This window comes from Ixodes scapularis, unplaced genomic scaffold (assembly GCF_016920785.2).
Source record: "Ixodes scapularis isolate PalLabHiFi unplaced genomic scaffold, ASM1692078v2 ptg001226l_1__unscaffolded, whole genome shotgun sequence".
NCBI classification, from domain to species: Eukaryota; Metazoa; Arthropoda; class Arachnida; order Ixodida; family Ixodidae; genus Ixodes; species Ixodes scapularis.
In genome coordinates, this window is record NW_024610121.1 from 37,668 (window position 1) to 55,807 (window position 18,140).

At 43.5% G+C, this 18,140-nt stretch overlaps 1 protein-coding gene across 1 annotated transcript; it reads right to left on the minus strand.

Moving 5' to 3' along the window:
* Positions 1–11,913: 11,913 nt before the first annotated feature.
* Positions 11,914–17,723, minus strand: LOC121832894 (chaoptin-like; the record flags this gene model as incomplete). Its single annotated transcript, XM_042288186.1, has 4 exons — positions 11,914–12,482; positions 14,223–16,814; positions 17,171–17,249; positions 17,715–17,723. Coding segments are annotated over 4 exons (3,249 nt in total), but the record flags the coding sequence as incomplete, so codon positions are not given.
* Between the last annotated feature and the right edge of the window lie 417 nt (positions 17,724–18,140).

The following is an 18,140-nucleotide window of genomic DNA, read 5'->3' on the forward strand; positions in this document are numbered from 1 at the left end:
AACACAAGAATTGCTGAGGTGTGACGTCGGAGTCGCAAGGGTGTCACTTTCGGAGCAGATGGACTGAATGAAAGGCAGAGGTGCGAGCGCGCATCATGCATAGTCGTTCCTTGCTAAACCGAGTAACAAACCGGACGAAATACCACTCAGTTTTAGAACAAACGAGGGTGTATTAAGGAGAGATCTTTTCAGCTGTCCGCGTAAGAGGGGAGCGTGTTTTTGTACGTCACTTCGGTACAAATAGTCACGCGTGCTAAAAGAAAAGCGCAGAGTAAGCAGGGATAAAGATGTTGACAAGACGAAGTGCACTCTCAAATGAAGGTTTATTATTGGAACAAACACAAACTATTAATACCATCTTTCTGGCTACTCGGTTAGATAATAAAACTGTGTACCTTTCGGGTGCATTAATGGGGCACTAATGCACTTGCTTTTTTCTGGTGTTTCGATACAAAATGCATTGTAAAGTACTGAGGCCGTTTTATCTAAAGTTGAAGCTTGGGCGAGTTGGTATGACCTATTTGAAAATTAGAACAGCGCGAGGGACGAGGGACCTGATGAAGAAAGGTGCAGACATTGGCGCTGATTTACTGATAAATTTTAATGACCGAAAGAGCGCCATATATATTAGTGCAGTCAAGAACGAAAAGAAAAAGATTGAGGCAAATATCAGCCTGAAAACAGAACACATGCCTATAAAAAACGCCAAGCAAGCTATGAATGGTAAGGCGCACAACACAAGCAAGTAATGGTAGAAGGAAAGCAACAACTTTTCTTGAAAGGGCGATAAAAAGACGGCTGACACAGGAGCCAACTAATATTGCTATTTATAAGTCCTCAAGAATCTCACGTGTCAGCCGGTCACGGTGACGTTTTATAACCTCAAAACTTTAAAACTCGAGCACACAATGACAGTCACAGCAATTAATGCCAAGGTGACCAGATATCACCGAGGAGTCATTGTAAGCACGTTCTCTTAGCCTGTCATTGAGAACATGCTTACAAGGTGTAAGCATGTTCTCAATGAACACACACGCACACGCACACGCGCACGCTCACGCGCAAGCGCACGCTCGAACGCACGCACACACACACACACAAACAAACAAGCCCAGCAAAATTAACACGCCCAACCAGAGCTCTTCTACGCTTATTTGAGTTGCTTCTTTCGATTGTTTGCCACTGGGGATATACTTAAATATATAACAGTACGTATTGTGTTGTTTTATGATATTAAAGGACGTTTGCAGTTTCCAGAGGACTAATTTATTTGTAACGGAAGAATCATCCCAGACAAGAGCAACAAAAATATTAAAACAAATTATGTTAGTTACATTATATACTGTTTTCACAGGAAGCCAAGGAATTGTCACGAAGTTTCACTTCTTTAAGAACAAGCGTAAAAAAAGTTTTCTAAACATCGCAGCACCCTCCGCAAGGAGATGAAAGGAGAATTTGAATTGCAGAACTCTCAATTTCCGGAGTAAATTAGTTGTAGAGGACTCGGAATTGTGGTTCCCGCATCTTTACCAACATCGCTGAAATTATTCAGGCTTTCTTATTTCCTCAAAAACTCGAAAAACATTTTTTTTTTTTTTTTTTTTGTGGGAATGGCCTTTTTTTTTAGTTGTTTTGTTTTGCGATATTTCGCACCGGATTCGGGGGTGTGTTGCGTGTCCGAGGTGGCCTGCTACGTTGAGCGGGAAATCCCGCTGTTGCATAACACTATGGCGACACAGCAACAGATGACGTCATAATGTCATATAGTGATAGTGTGACCTGTCGTCACTATGCCACGTGACCTCACAGTGTTACACCAACACCATTCCCGAAATTTAGGATGGTGAAAGCCCGCTGAATTTAAACACGGGAGTGTACCCGTAGACGGCGCCTTGGCTCTGCCAGCAGTTCATTTTGAGGACACGGCAGCAAACTGCCAATCTTAGTTTCGTTGCTAACGCCACTTTTCGAGATCATCTTCGTAAGGGGCGGTTTCATGAAGCGCCTTCTCAGTTCCGGGAAGCCGCGTCTCGCCATGTTGATGAGCAGCCTTCGCCACTTCTGCGTTTGTTTTGCTTGCAGACTAGTTTTTGTTGTCGTTTTGGACAGTGGTAAAAAGCACGAGAATGGAAAGAGTTTTTTTAACGCCCCGACTCAGTACCTTCGGCCACGAACATATATCTGTCGCACAAACCCCGCGCTTACTCTGCGTTTTTAATGCGATTTTAGATATACCAAAAATATAATTCCTTGCCCCTCAAAATGCCATTTGGGCACTAAAAAGTGCACAAATGACATCTTGAGGGGAAAGGAATTATATTTTTGGTATATCTAAAATTTTTTCTGATTAATATTTATGATATATTTTGAATACCTTTCGCACGTATTTCGAACGGGGACAAAATAATACAGAATGAATACAAAATGAATATTCGTATTCAATATATTTCATGTTCGTTTCGAGTACGGCTTCTTTTTGCTAAGGGTGCATAAGACGAAAGTTCATTAACATGGCGTCCAGCGAGATTTTGAACCGGAAGTACGTCACGTCAAACCGCCTCATACATGACAGTCATCACGGCATTACAAAGCAAGACGGAAGCCGGTCGCTCCGACCCTTCTCCGAACTGGCAACCCTTCGGAGCATTTTCCCCCCAACGGGTGACGCACGAAGAGGCCATAAAAAACCCCGCGCAGTGCGCATAAACCCCCGAGCGCCTCGGGTTAACGAGACAATATTCGTGCCCGCATGATATCGGAATAGTGCGAGGATTTAGAGCTCTGCCTTGACACAAGGCGCAATATGATTCGCGCGCGCCACGCTTTCTCCGTTTAAAAGTGCACCGGCTTGTCATGCATGCCTTTGTGAATGTATTTTTACGCGTGGAAGGCTTCCGGTGTGAATCATATCCTATCAAGGCTGCATGGACCGACTTGATTTTACCCCTGCCACGCGTGATGTCCTATAATATGTGCAATTTTTTTTTAATAGGGAATAATTATGTTGGGTAATATGTGAAAATGAATCCCCACGACGCCATCGATTTATGTTGTTTTGTGTTTCTCACTCTATATATTTTCTTGTACAATAGCGGCTTCTGTTGATTTTGGATTCGTGCGGATGTTTCAAACGTATGACCATGAGGCAACCCAGGCGCCTGAGAGATCAAAGTGCAGCTACATTTTTACACAAAAATATTTGGCAATATTAGGAGCGGCACGTCATTCGAATGCATGTAATCAGTCCTTGAATTTTTAAAACAGCTTTCCGAGGTTTGTTTTAGTGTTTTTTCCGAGCGCGCTGCATGTTTTGTCCTTGATATGTGCGTTCGTACGTTATGCGTGAAGTGACTTGTAGAATTTATTGCCTCGGCACAAAGCCTCATGGATGCAGGAAGAATCAATCTCAAATCATGGACTATCTTACCAACTTTAGCTAACTTCACCCTCACGAACACGGCTTTCGCAAACTTCTTTCTTGTGATACTCAGTTATTTGAATTCGTAACAGATCTCCACGATAACTTTAACGACTTCAATACTACGGACGCTATTTTCATTGATTTTGTTAAAGCCTTTGATACTGTTCCTCATCAACGCTCACTTCTAAAACTTTCTCAATTAAATATAAATGATCAAATCATCAGTTAGATCTTATCATTTCTCACCAATCGTAAGCACTGCGCATGTACAGACACGTCGTCGCCCGCCATTACAGTTAAATCCGGAGTTCCACAGGGCAGCGTCTTACCGGTCCACTTTTGTTTCTCATCTACATAAACGACTTACCTTCACTAATCTCATCATCAGTGAACCTTTTTGCTGATGACTGTTTACTGTACCGCCGAATTTTTCATCCTAGCAATTCGGAGCTCCTTCAACGCAACATCGACATCTTGGGTGAATGATGCTTAACATGGCAAATGAACATCAATGCTACTAAAACCAAGCTCATTTCTTTTAATTCCTCAAAACACCACACTCCCTCGTACTCAGTTTTTCGCGAACCTATTTTATCCACTCAGTCATACAAGTACCTTGGTATCGCTTTCACCGAAGATCTAACCTGAAATGCCCATATCGGAAAAATTGTTAACACTACATTAAGAACTCTAAGATTTCTGGGAAGGCATTTATAGCTTGCTCAACACAACGTAAAATTTACTGCATATAAAACCCCCATTAGATCGAAACTTAAATTATGCGTATGTGTCCTGGAATATATGCGTATGTGTCCTGGCATTTCTCAATAGACATTCGTCCTGTAATTATATATATATATATATATATATATATATATATTATGTCAATAACAAAACCTGTCAATGAGAGGTTGACCATTTATGGAGACATTTACTCAATATTAATTTAATAAGACACCCAACCTTAAACGTGACGGTCGCAATGCATACCCGGAGGAACTTTGGAATGGGCTTGTGAGCGCGCGTCAGCACTGCTAGGTTTATGGTGCCTGGAGTGCGTGTCCGACTGGCGTGTTTAGCGTCCAACCTCGCCCATACACCAAAAGTGGTCCCAAAATGGCGACAAGTGATCTCACAGAACCCGGAGCGTCATGCTGTCCGAGGTCGCAATCGTGGCAGTTAGACGTCGAAATGCAGGTGAAAATCACGAGGGAACGCAAGTGTCGCTGTCGTCGCCGCGTCCCGACTTCTGGCTACCGAAGCTTCCGTGGACTGGAGAGCCACCCGCAGTCAAACAGGCGTCCGAAACATCCACCTCCCATGCTGGTACACCGCCAGGATCGCGACCGGCGACAGCGTGACATTTTTATGACGCCACAAAGCGGAAATCGAGAGCCCACGTTTTTTTAGACGCGGTAAATGCACCAGTTAGAGGCACATTCCAGGCACAGCAGTTGGAAGTGTCATACGGGCTTGCCGGAGTTCTCGCCCTGCTATGGGAAGGGGAAAATTCCACGATCTCGTCCGGGGGAAAATGCCAGTCGACAAATTCCTGTCTTTCTGCGGATTCAGTGAGGCCAAAGCGGGTTTTCTGCCGCGGCACTTATTTCGCTTGGGTGCGCGGATTATAATTAGCTTGGTTGTTTTTCGCGGAAAGTCTCTTGACCCAAGGTCTCAATCGTTTCGTATCGTACTTTGAGGCGAAGAATTTTTTGTGACTGCAAACTGAGTCTTCAAATTACTCGTTTTTGTAGGTGTCCTGCTCTTATCATCGTAAGAAGGCGAACGAGGAACCTTTACATGAGCGTGGTGTGTGCTAGTTCGAGCGGGTAACCTGACTTGTTGCACAATTTGCGGGTTCTTCAGTTTCCTCGCTAAATATGACAGGGGAACTGAATCGTAGTATAGGTCAGGGACCGTTAATTTTCTCGCTCATTCTAGTGGAAAAACGGAATTGGTGTATAGTTCACGTGACGTCCATTCGCCCTCGAAATTTAGCGGAGCAACTAGATTAGTTTACAGCTCACGTGATATCAGGTCCCGTGACGTAAATCTCTATCACTAAATTTAGCTTGTAAAAGCACGGACGAACAGAACATTTAGGAGGTTGGGAGGTTCCGTTAAAATACTTTCATGCCTTGACGGCTTTCTCCAGTGCTTTGTAGAAGCATGTTTTTATTGGCATATTGTTTTTTTGGGGCATTTTCTCGTTTTTGTTGACAAGCAGTCAGTATGTACGACCAGTTCTAGATGGCAAGACTACCTAGTAAATTAACAGCAGTAGAAATACATCGGCACTATTTACTTTTTTTTTTGAGGGGGGGGGGGGGGGGGCGTCTCTACCGCCTCCATTAAATTTGACCAATATAAATAGTGGATTGCGTGGAGATTTCGAACGTTACTGTTAGTACTCCTTTTGGCCGTGTCGTGCATTACAGTTAAAAAAAAAAAAAAAAGAACGTTGAATATTTTAGGCGTAACAGACGTACTACAGCATTTATTTCTTTACAACGACGAATAACGGCGCCCCTGGTGTGTGCTGCAATACGCGGAAAGAGGAAAGTATCAAGATAGTTGACTAAATTTTTAATAGAGAAATCGCCACCCGTGAGTGTAATTTCGGGTCTTTTAGGGTGCTTATCCCCCCAGATTGAGTTATCCCCATGAACAGAAGATCTAAAGACCCACTTCAGTGCCCCTTTAAAATGCTGAATTGTCCTAAAGCAGGGGTGGCCAAACTGCGCCTCGCGAGCCGCATGCGGCTCCTTGCGGGTCCACAGCGGCTCGAGGCTCCTTGGTAAGCCGCCTTTTCCCCCCGCGTGTCCAAGACGAAGAGTTCTAGAATATAATGAAAATCTCAGAGTCCTAGCAGGCTTGCACTACGCTGCGTACATAGCGGACTGCTTTTTAACATATAGGTGTTTCCAGTGACCTATTTTTCCATTATTGTCCTAGACAGAATTTCGAATCGTATACGTATAACGGGTGTCTGGGGCAGTGTTTAACTAGCGAACTGCATTAATGTTTGCTCAGTATTTGAAAAAAACGTCGTGCTGCCTAGTGTTATTTTTTGTAGTCGACACTTATACTTGTCCCCTTTGGAATTGGCTGTACACTCGATATCGTTTCTTGTAAAAAATACCCAACCTCCCTCCCTCTTTTTTATTTCTGCGGCTCTTTGAACTTTTGTAGTTTTGTCTGCGGCTCTAACTCCTTGTCACTTTGGCTACCGCAGTCCAAGAGGTACGCAGGTATTATTTTCGTTTCGTTTTAACCAGCCTCGCCTTTCGTGCTGGTCGAGCGATCTTTGCCACACCATAACAACATTAATTAGTCAATTTAAAAGTAAGACCATACTGATTGAAACTCGACCATTTCCGAAACCAAATTGTGACCTATAGGCACAATACCACCCCGGAAATCGTCTCATATGCCGTATGTTGATATGTAAGCTACGTTTGCTTTTTATAGCTTAAAGTCTTCACCTTTCTTGATTGAAACCGTAACAAAAACAACACTCGTTGTTTGTGCTGTGGTTATTATTTCATTGTCCCATTAATATACTGTGATATATTAACCCACGCAATATTTCTTTTTTTTCTAATGCCCTAAATGCGCGCTGAGAAGGTTTCAGAAATCGCCTAAATGGGGCGATAACTCACTCTGCTGGCTCTACGCGTCATAGAATTCACTAAATTTTGACGAGACGCGCCCGATTTTCCCATTAAAAAAGTAATCAAAGATCGCAACACAGCGATTTCATTTCAAGCGATGGAAGGAGCATGTTTCGAAACCAGCACCGCTGTCTGTCAATAGCAAGCGGAGGATCCTCACGCCTCCGACCGGTGGAACCGCGGAGTGATATCTCGAATGCGCGCGGCTCGTTGCCCATAAAACCAGGACTGCGATTCAACCCGCCGAGCGCGCAGTCAAGCGCTCGAAATCTAACTACATAACACGTCACCCCCGAAATAAAAAATAGTTAGCTGTTTTCGAAACGATTATTTTACTATTACGTTTCCTCTCCACGAAAAATAACAATTGTCGACTACTCTTTACTTGCTTCTATCATCTACAAAAGCAAACACATTTTATAATAACAGCGCTTGCAATCTCAACAAAATGTCGCATTTTCATTGGTCACATGCCGTCCTGGCTGCCGGCGCAATGCTCCTCCCATCGCCGAAGATAATTTGGATCTTTGATTTCTTTTTTTAATAAAAAAATCGGCCGCTCATCGTTATGATTTATGGGTTTCTAGGATGCTTAGAGCCCACAGAGTGAGTTATAGCCACATATAGGCGCTCTCGAAAACCTACATAGGGCAACTTTAAAAAAAAAAAAAAAAAAAGAGTGAGAACAGTGAGCTAAATGTTAGTGATGTTTGTGTTCTCGCAGTGACCAAACTACGTTGCAACGGAATCGATTTTTCTACAAAAAAAAAAAAAGTAAGCCATAAAATAATATTTTAAATACGGTAAACATTTAGGATTTGTAACTGAACGGATGCATTTTATTAACATTTCATTTTTTGTGAAAAGCGCAGCCAGACGTGGAGATGAAGAGTCATAATCACTTGCTCATTGGCCGATTTTTGTATGCTGTCTGAACGCCAGATATTCCTATGTGACAAGAGACTTCGAAGCAACGGAAAGGATAATAGCAGCTGTGGCATTAGGTGGACAGCCATATTTGGCGCCCTGCGTTTATCTTAAAGTTTCCGACAAAGGCCTAACCTGAGAATACTGGAACTCAAAAACGTTTGTTGAAGCTTCTAGAAGCGCGTCACGGTATCGGCATTGAAATTAATTGATGGTTGCTTCGCTACCGTATTGAATTGGGACGGCCATAACTTGCAGAGTGTGCCTACTTCCAAATAAACAGGCACGAGTTCTCCTTTCACTGATTGGCATCACAGCGGCTGAGTTGCATGTTTTATAAGCAGCACTGGTGAAGACGAATGCGTCTCTCACATATCAGAATAGTTCACCGGTTATGTACAGAAGATGGCGGAACTCACCCCAACGAAAGTGGCACAATTTTGAAATTCCGATTGGAAGCTGTGGAAAGCATTAAGTACACTTGGAACATTTTGTGACTCTGTAGTCGATAAGAGCTTAAGACGGCAGTGGAAGCTTCTTTTCAAATACGAACTTTCTACATTCAACATTCCGTCAATGTCGCGTGAGCACTCGCAGCCAAAGCACGACGAAGGGCAACACACGCGTTATGGAGGCAAAGCTTCTCTCGCAGGCTCTAAACATGCTGAGGTGGGCATAAACGCAAAGCGTGGCATGTAGTGAGCATCTCATAATTGTTTTGCAGCCAATCAGCTCGCAGTATCAACCCTTGGGAAAGGCAAAGAACGAATTCCGAAGCAAGAGGAGTGGTCGGAAAAGGCCACGCCCGGCTATGTTTCTTATGTTGTCAGTGACTATGAATTTTGCGGAAATTTTACTAGGCAGCCATGACAGAATTACAGTGACCTGCCAGTGGCTCGCCCTGCACCGTGATTAAATGGGCGTTGCAGCGATTTTCGAACTTGGTACAATTAACTGAGCAAACTAATTTGTGTCACCCATGAAACGATGATAAAAAAAAAACTGTTTTCTACTGCGCGTTAGTTTCACAACGAAGCTGTATATGGCTCGATGATCGGACTTCTGCGTGTCCGCGTCCTCACGGGGGAAAAAAATCCTTCAGCGAATGAACCGAAAGTGCATACCTTCTTTTGAATCACGCATACAAGATAAAGCACAGCGTTCGTTTCAATAAAGAACAAGCACAAAATTCGCATCCGAACCACATACGTTGGTTCGGATGGGACTTGTTATCAAGTGGCGCTCCTGATAACAATGCGAAGTACGTAGCGCTCATCGCATACGCTTCCTGGAAAAGGTCGCTGTTGTACAAGGTGCCGCGGCGACGGCAGCTTGCGACGTGGGGAGGGACGTCACTAGTCTTTCATATATAAAAAAAAGTTTTCGTACAGTGCATTTACATTTCTTTCTTGAATCATTTGCTATAGTAAAGCGGGCAATTGATGCAGCTGATACCGCAGCTTCACTAGCCAACCACCATCGCAGCGCTGACTGGAGGCCCGATTTTTATTAAAAATAAATGAAACAAATTGAAGGTCAAAGTGTCTCTCAGGTCCCACGTCTTCTTTCGGGTCGCGTACTCAGGGGGATCACATGATTTCCCGTTGGGTTCTCTCTTCAGAGCCCCCTGGCGCTTTCTCCGTGATTGCAGACTTTGGAAAGATTAGCATCATCGAAGATCGCGGCGAGCGATCCACACAAAAGACGGGTCGCCACGGGGATGACGGCGAGTGTAGCAGCGGAAGAGGACAGGTGCTGTTGACCTCCCCTTGTGCCACAGAAGACGTTTCACCGTAGTTCCGGTAACCGCCGCACGCGGCTGCAAATCGGAAAATAATGCGCTTTTTCTTTGCGATTACTCAGCGCAATAAGAGTTTTTTGGGGCGAGGTGACGCGTTGTTTCTTTTATTCGTGCCTCGATAATCAGTATAAAAAGTACAAACTGCAGATTCCTTTAACATTGAAACCGTTGCATTACGCCTTTAAAATAAAAGTACCGTATTTTCTGATGTATAAGACACACTTCTTTTTTTTCAAAAGTTTGCAGCGGTGTGTTTCATACAATTGTGTGTCTTATATGTATATTTTTCTTTTTGGCAAACTTTGAAGGAACTCCCGTAGATGCTGATCAGTCTTTTTTTAACTGTTATGACAGCTCAATGCAAATTATGCGTCATAAATGCAAGTCAACCTCCAAAAACTTGACTTCCATAACAACAACAACAACAACAAAAGATAAAGTTAAAAAAAGAAAAATTCGCATTGCGAGCTCTCAAATTAAGGACGCTGTGTGCGTCTCGGAAGCCGCAAGCGGTCAGCTAAAATGGCAGAAGATGACGACAGTTGAGCTGCTTGACCGACTGGCTTGGCGTTCGGCAGTCGGCACGCTGGGCACAGGTGCGTTTTATACACAGGTGCGTATTATATACTAACAAAACGACGAGGATTACTGAAAGTTGGCTAAAAGTAAACGCGCTCGCCACGCAGCCCCCCCCCCCCTTTCCATCCCTCCCTCCTCCCCCTGCCCCCCCCCCCCCCTCGCTCCCTCGTTCTCTTCATTTTCCCAAGCGTTGCTTGCTTCTTACATTGCGTGCATAGGGTTTCACCGATGAGTAAAGGGGACAAGCCAAGAAAGTGAGAGAAACTGATGTCATTAACATATGTAATCGTGGACCGAGTGGTCCGGGATCAGATCAAGTTTATTCTCGAAACTAAAGCCTCATTAAATTTGGAAACTTAAAATAACCCATTATATTAGAGTTCCATATTTTATATTAGAACAACATCGTCCTCTTATGCTCTACTTTTTGAGTGGCGTTTTTCTCAACATCGTTCTCTTATGCTCTACTTTTTGAGTGGCGTTTTTCTCTATACTGAAAGAAAGCATTGCATTTGGTCGTGAACTGCTATTCTACAGTTCATTGCATCTCAAGAAGGTAGGGCGAGATAAAGGACGCCCGGGGAGAAGGAAGCAGACGGAACGCAGGAGAAGAGAGGGGGAAACCTCCTCCTCTTTTTAGCGTTCCGCTGCTTCATCCTCCCCGGCCTTTCTTTCTCTCGCCCTACTTTTTTTCAGTTGTAACGGACTTTAGATATGTCCGCCTTTTTTCTATGCACCCGTATCATACTAAACAAAATGCTTTTAGATATTTTGAAATCGTACGAAAGAACAGGTTTTACTTCTCATTTTTATTCAAATGCGAAACGTTTGCAAGTGTCCGGCATAAAAATTGTTAAATATTGCAATGTTGAGAATGCGCCACGCTCCACAACGGCAGAGTCCTGAGTTGAAGGGTTGCAAAATAATGCAACAATCCTTGCAAAACTAAGTGCACAGTCAAGCACCATTCTTCTGCTATCAGCTAGCGCCCATACAACTGGAGGTTGAGCCCGAGAGTCAATTATTTGCATTTACTAAATAGCTAAGTTATCAATACAACTCAGGCACGTATCCAAGGAAAAAGAGGGGGGGGGGGCCTTCCCTCCCACAGAAATCTTCAATTTTCCTGGGGCCTCATCTGCCCCCTCCCCCTCTACAGCATGTTGTCATGGGTGCCCCCCCCCCCCCCCCCCCCCCTTTTCCCGAAGCAAAATCCTGGCTGCGTGCCTGATACAACTAGTAGAATTTTAAAAGGAAATAACGGATATAACCGTCTTAGGTGTAGTTAAATTCTAATGACTGAAAAACATAGTTTTTAGCTTTACATCTTCCACAATAATTCTCATAATGAACTCATCCATAGATAGACAAAACACCGGGCCAACACGCGGCGCGGAAATGCATGCTACGGACGTATGACGCCCATTCTTGTTTATGAGCACAAAACTTGTAACAACACTTTTTTTTTTTTTTTAAATGGCAAAATGTCCAGGTTAATCTGAAAGTCAGAGTTAAAAACAAAACGAATTCCATAGCACGAGCCCCGCAGATAGAGCGACGAGGGGCACCGCGAATGCCACATGTCCACCGCTGCCGACCGGAGTGACCGTCCTGCACTGACTCGACGTGAATGTCCTGGTGCCTCCAGTCGAGTCTAGCGCAATCAGACAGAGCCTGTACTCGACGGCCGCATCGAGCCCGTCAATGCTGTACTCCCTTGAGCGGTACGGAATGTCCTTCTCGGCAGCCAGGCTGCTGGTGGGTACGTCGCTGACGACGGCCCGGAAGCCTGACACGTCCTCCTGGGTGGACACGTACCAGGCGAAGCGGATCTTGTTGGACGACGGCGAGTCGACGAGCCTAAACTTGAGGTCGACCGGGGCGCCGTCGTCCTCGTCGTCCAACTTGGCCTCTTCTTCGGAGCGGCAGTGCAGAGCGTCGGGTGTCACGTCCATGAAGAGTCGGTTCTGGAGTTGCTGGGGACCGGTGCATCGCACGGCGTTCCACTCGATGGCTTGGGGGCTGTGGCTGAGCCACTGGCGCAGGTACTTGACGTGGCAGTCGCAGTTGAGCGGGTTACCTGAAAACGAGCGGTGATATTTGAAATATACATATTTTCCGAACATATTATATATATAGGGAGAGAGAGAGAGAGAGAGAGAGAAATAATTGTGGTGGGGTTTCAGTAAAAAATTAAAGAAAAAAACAAGAAAACAAGAGTTCTTACAATTATTTGCCTTCAAATTTTCACGTACACTTCTTTTCTACATTTGAGAGTTTCCCTAAAAATCTTTATTAGAAAACAATGGGATTTGCGGGTCAGGCCAATGAAGAGAAGTTGGAATGCCCCAACGAAGTACTGAAGTATATGTAAAGGTCACTTGGGGATAATTTGACGTGAAATTGAAATCTTGATTACACGGCGGCTTCCTCAGTAGTAACCTCAGTAAAATTGCGAGCACCACCAACAGTATTGGAACCCGCAAATGAGGATAATATTGACAAATTTAGCCTCTGACACACAGAGGCGGAAGGGGGGGGGGGGGGGGGGCGGGGGGTCCGGTGGGGTTTTGTAACTTTGTTGATTGTATCAGGTTGTCATCTCGCTTGACATCCGAACAAAAATACAATAATAATAAAAAAAAAGAAATACGATAGCATAGACAAGGCTTGCCCCTTGTTTTGGCCCGATGCGTTCATGTAGTCAGGTTTTCTGTTTCATCGATACGTAACCACAGCACCTGCCCCCTTAGTTCTTGCCGACTCAGAACAAAAACGAGCACTTGGCAGTGTTCCTTTTTAAATGCTTGCCATAATGAATTGTAAAATTCTGTAGACATATTTGTACATTCCGTTCTTAAATAAGCCTCCCTTTGTTGTGAGGAAATTTATACTTAGCTCTTGAAATAACGTGCTTCAGTGCGCCTTTAAATATATTATTTATAAATTTTACTCCCTCTATTTTAATCCCCATTAGTTGCCAAAAAAGCTGTTCAAAACTGGGAGACAAAGAAGGGAAAAAAAGAAACACAATAAGGTTCGCTCACTTTTAATGGGAGTAGAATAAAACTACCCCCAATGCTTTGTATGTACGTCTTTAATAAAAATGTTGGAAACTAAATGTAACGATGACTAATACTAGGCTTCAGATAATTACTCTAGTCATAGATTGCTTTACGTCGAGCGCTAACTTAATTAATTACTTGAATACTGAAGAATAAACATCATGCGCAATGAGCTACTAATATATTGCAATCGAGCTGCCCAAATATTTTTCCGATAGTGCAAAGACAATCACGACAAAATGGCGATTTTTTAAGCTTTCATGTATTTGAGCCTTGGTAAAACGTGTTGTGCGCCAAATGTCCGTAATCAGAAGCTACAATTTGCTGTGCCTTGTGTCTGGATTGTTTTTATGAATAACAAAAAATGTGCATTATTTGTAAGATTTATTGGCGAGTTCTATGATAATACGCCGTTTTCCATCAGAAGGCTTATGCAGATAGATTTTGAATTTGATAGAGAGAAATATTCTATTACAGGTTACCTAAAAGTAACGTTAACATGCGAGTCGCCAAAGTTTACTCCAGATGCTGATTTTCACAGGTGTTTACAACAAGTATCAGCTGTTATATGTAGTGACTTGATTGCATTTCGTCACATGACAATGAGCAATAACTTTATTTTCAACTACATTAACGTCGTCATAGTTCCGCTCTCAGAAGGGATTGTATTTGGAAGTAGTTATCAATTACCGCTTGTAGATTTTGAAAAGAAAGTTATCTGCAATAAAATGTATAATCCTATATTTCTAGCTTACCTTCGTAAAACAACCGCAGACCTTTCTTGATCCTTGACACAAACTCCTCTTCGAACCGTGACACGTTGTTGAAGCGAAGGTCTAGGTGCTCCAAATCCTGTGACGCAAGAAGGTCTCTCATGTCCGCCGAGAAAATTTTGTTCCGGCTGAAGTCAACCCATTTAACATTCTCTGGCAGGACGAGTGCACCATTGGCAACGTGACGTAGGTCATTGTGTGACATATCCAAGAACTGAAGGCTACTCAAGTTCTTGAGGACGTTGGGATATATCTCGTTGATTAGGTTATGCTTGAGGTCTAGGAGTTCGACTTTTCCAAGACCGTCATCAAAGCTGTTAGTGAGCACGGAAAGAAAGTTGTGGCTGAGGTTGACTCGCTTCAGTTTGTAAGGAATATACGGGGACTTGGGAAAGGTTTTGTCGGTGACGAAGGCGACCTCGTTGTGTGACACATTCACTGTTTCCAGCGAGAGCAGATCATCCAGCAAACCATGCGTTTTATTTTCCAACTTATTGAGCTTGTTGTGGGACAGATCCAGAGAATGAAGTGACACCAAACCTTTGAACGCTTCTGGCGGTATGATGGATATGTTGTTGAAACTCAGATTGAGTCGCAGCAGTTGAAGCATGCCTTCGAAAGCGTATTCACTGATGTTGTTGATTTGGTTGTGTTGCAGTCGCAAATCGAACACAACAGGCAGGCGCCCAAAAGCCTTTTTGGGGAGTTTTGTGATCTTGTTGTTGTGCAAGTAGAGGTACTGAAGGGATGACATGTCTTGCAGCGCTTCCCAGGGTATATTTTCTATGTTGTTGTGGCCTAGAGACAAAGTCTGGAGTGTTAACAAATTTTGAAACGATCCTCCTTCCAGGTGTGTTAGGTTGTTATAGTCCAAGTATAATCGCAGCATTGAATTCATTGATCTAAAGGTTCCTGGTCCAAAGTGTTCGAGATTGTTATGTTCGAGGTGCAATTCATTAAGGGCTATTGGAAGGTTGAACATGCGTTTTATACGGTTGTTATTGACCTGTATAAATCGTACGCTGACGAGGGCGGAGAGACCGCTGTGACTCACCTCTGAGATGTTGTTATGACTCAGATCCAGCTCTAAGAGAGTTGGTATTGAACCGAAAGTGCTATACCCAATTTTTCGAAGCGCATTGTGACTCAGATTGATGCTTCGTACGCCAGCAAGTTTTTCGAAGATGGATCCAGATATTTCACTGATATTGTTGTGACTCAAATCAAGTGTATGCAGTTCGTAGAGCCTCTTTTTTGTGAACGCTTTGCGATTGATTTCATTGATGTGATTGTAGGTAACGTTGAAAACCTTGATTCCTGTAATATTAGCTATTGGAATTTGAGTTAAATCGGTGATATTGTTATGGTTCAGGAGAAGAGTTGTGACATCAGATAAATAGAAGGCATTTTTAGGCATTCCACTGATGTTGTTATACGACATGTCGAAGAGCGTTACGTTGGAAAGCTCAGAAAAAGCCATATCACCGATGTAACTTATGTTGTTGTGACTCAAGTCAATGGTAACCTGATACATTTTAAGAAATCCCGAGCTCGCAATTTTCGAAATCTTGTTGTAGCTCAAGTCTAGCCTCTCTAACCACTGAAAATCTTTAAATTGCTCGTATCCGATATCCTCGAGCAGGTTGTAGGCAAGGTCCAGTGTACGAAGATGCTTGGCAGAAATAAAGGCTTGCTTGTGGACAGATTTGATGTTGTTTCCTCTGAAGTAGACATCTCGGAGAAACCTGACGCCCTTAACAGTGTTCGCATCGACTTCAGGAAGTTCGTTGTAGGACATGTTGATAACCCTAAGGATTGCGTTAGCTACGAACATGGATCGCGGGAAGGTCTTGATCTTGTTATTTGAAATGTTGAGAAACCACATATTTGTAAGCTGATTAAAATCCGTCCTCTGAAGAGTCGTGAAGTTGTTATATGACAAGTCAAGGTATTTTACCTTTCGGACTACCCTGAATGTGTTCCTCTCGAATTTCTCTAAGCGATTATGATGCAGCTCTAGCCTGTCTAAGCGGTTAAGCCCAGTGAATGCTGCGGGGTGAATTTTGAACACACGGTTATGGTCAAGACGTAACTGTAGCAGTATGTTCAACGCCCCAAAAGCGTTTGCCGGTATCACTTCAATCCGGTTATGGGCCAGGTTCAACGACGTCAAGTTTCTGAACTTGTTGATAAGCTGCACTGGGATCTCCTCAAAGGTGTTGTTTTCAAAGCTGAGCGACGTTAGTGATTCATTGAAGTGATCCATGACGTCCAGTGCAACACTGCTGAGCGAACCGTGAGTGACTGTGAGGTTTATGACCTGGAGACCCTTGAAGACGTCCCCGAACAAATTCTTGAACGACGCTTTGGATATGGTAAGATTGGCGATCGGCTGGTCCACTTTTCCCAGACCCCTTGACATCATGGCCAGGTTGACGTTTTCGCAAAGCACGTGCAGACCGGAGTGCTCGCTATGGGCGCACTTGCAAGGATACAGCTGCGTCTGACTTTTGGGACACCTTATGACTCCACAGACTCCCGAGGCTGCTAATGCCAGCATCAAGAAGACCTTGGCTGCCATTTTGAGTGACGATGTTCAGGAACTGAAAAAGAAAAGGAAATGAGGCAACCTGTTAGTTTTGGTTAAATACGTACATGTAATCTGCTTACCTTTCCATAATTACACTTATAATATCTATAATTTATAAATTATACCCTTATAACGCGAACCTTAGGCTAGCCGTTATAGGTAAAATATTTGGGTTGAATTATCGGATGCCGAAACATTAATGCGTAGGAGGAATAAATTGCTTGTTTTATTTCCTAAAAAGTAGTGGTAGAGCAATATATCCAGATGGCTTTTTTGAGTGGGCATATAAAATAGAATAATGTAGCATGTGTGCCTTGAAATCTTGTTGGGGAGTGAAAACTGGAAGCTAAAAGGTGAGATAAATATTCAAGTATTCTTATGTGCCATGACAAAAGTGAAACCGACAAAAATATAGATTTCTTTCCAGGACACGAAAAGCCTCGTAATGGCAAGGCGGGAATACAGTAAAATACCACAATACTCCCAACGTCTCTCAACGTTACCTTTTCGCCCCGAGAAGTTCGCGTGGCGCCCCCTTACGGCGAACCGGGGTGACCTCACGGCGAGGAGAAAATTTTTCCCCGACTCGCCCCGCTCGCCCTGTGGAGGCTGTGACAACGCTAGCTGTCGGCGCGCTCGTTTCTATTTAATATTTTGGGGGCGTGTATTTCGTAGAAAGTATAAATGTATATATGTGCCTTTATTGAGGTATGGCCTGTAGCTACAGGCGAAACTTCAACCAACATTTTAAGCATGGTTGACAGGGCAAGCAACGCATTAATCGCAGCTGGTGTATGAAAATAAAGAAATATGACCACAATTGCAGGAGCATCACTATAGATTTACATCTCACACAATAAATGCTGCTGACGGTCTGAATGAACTGGCAGGTTATGTATACTATATTTTTTTGTATCTCCGTTTTTAAACAAGATCGCCGAAGCAGAAAAGCTGCATGCTGCTCGAGCAACATGATAAATACAGTCTGGGTTATGGGGAGAGAATCAAAAGCAAGACAGCCCAAGTGCAGGGGCAAAGTAAAAAAAAACAAAAAACAAGGAACCTTTATTATATACATTGCTCGCATTTGACCTTTGCTGGATTCGGATAGTATTTCAATGGAAAACACGGGTGGTATTTGTGGACTTGTTTATATCAACCCTCAAGTGATGTATTACAAACGTAACCGAAGGTGTCTAGCTCGTTATTAGTCCCTTAAGCCCTAAAATTGAGATTTTACTTAAATCGAATTGTCCTGAATCTAAAATACCAGAAGCTTTTCTCACGCAGACTGTCGCCCTTCACAGGTT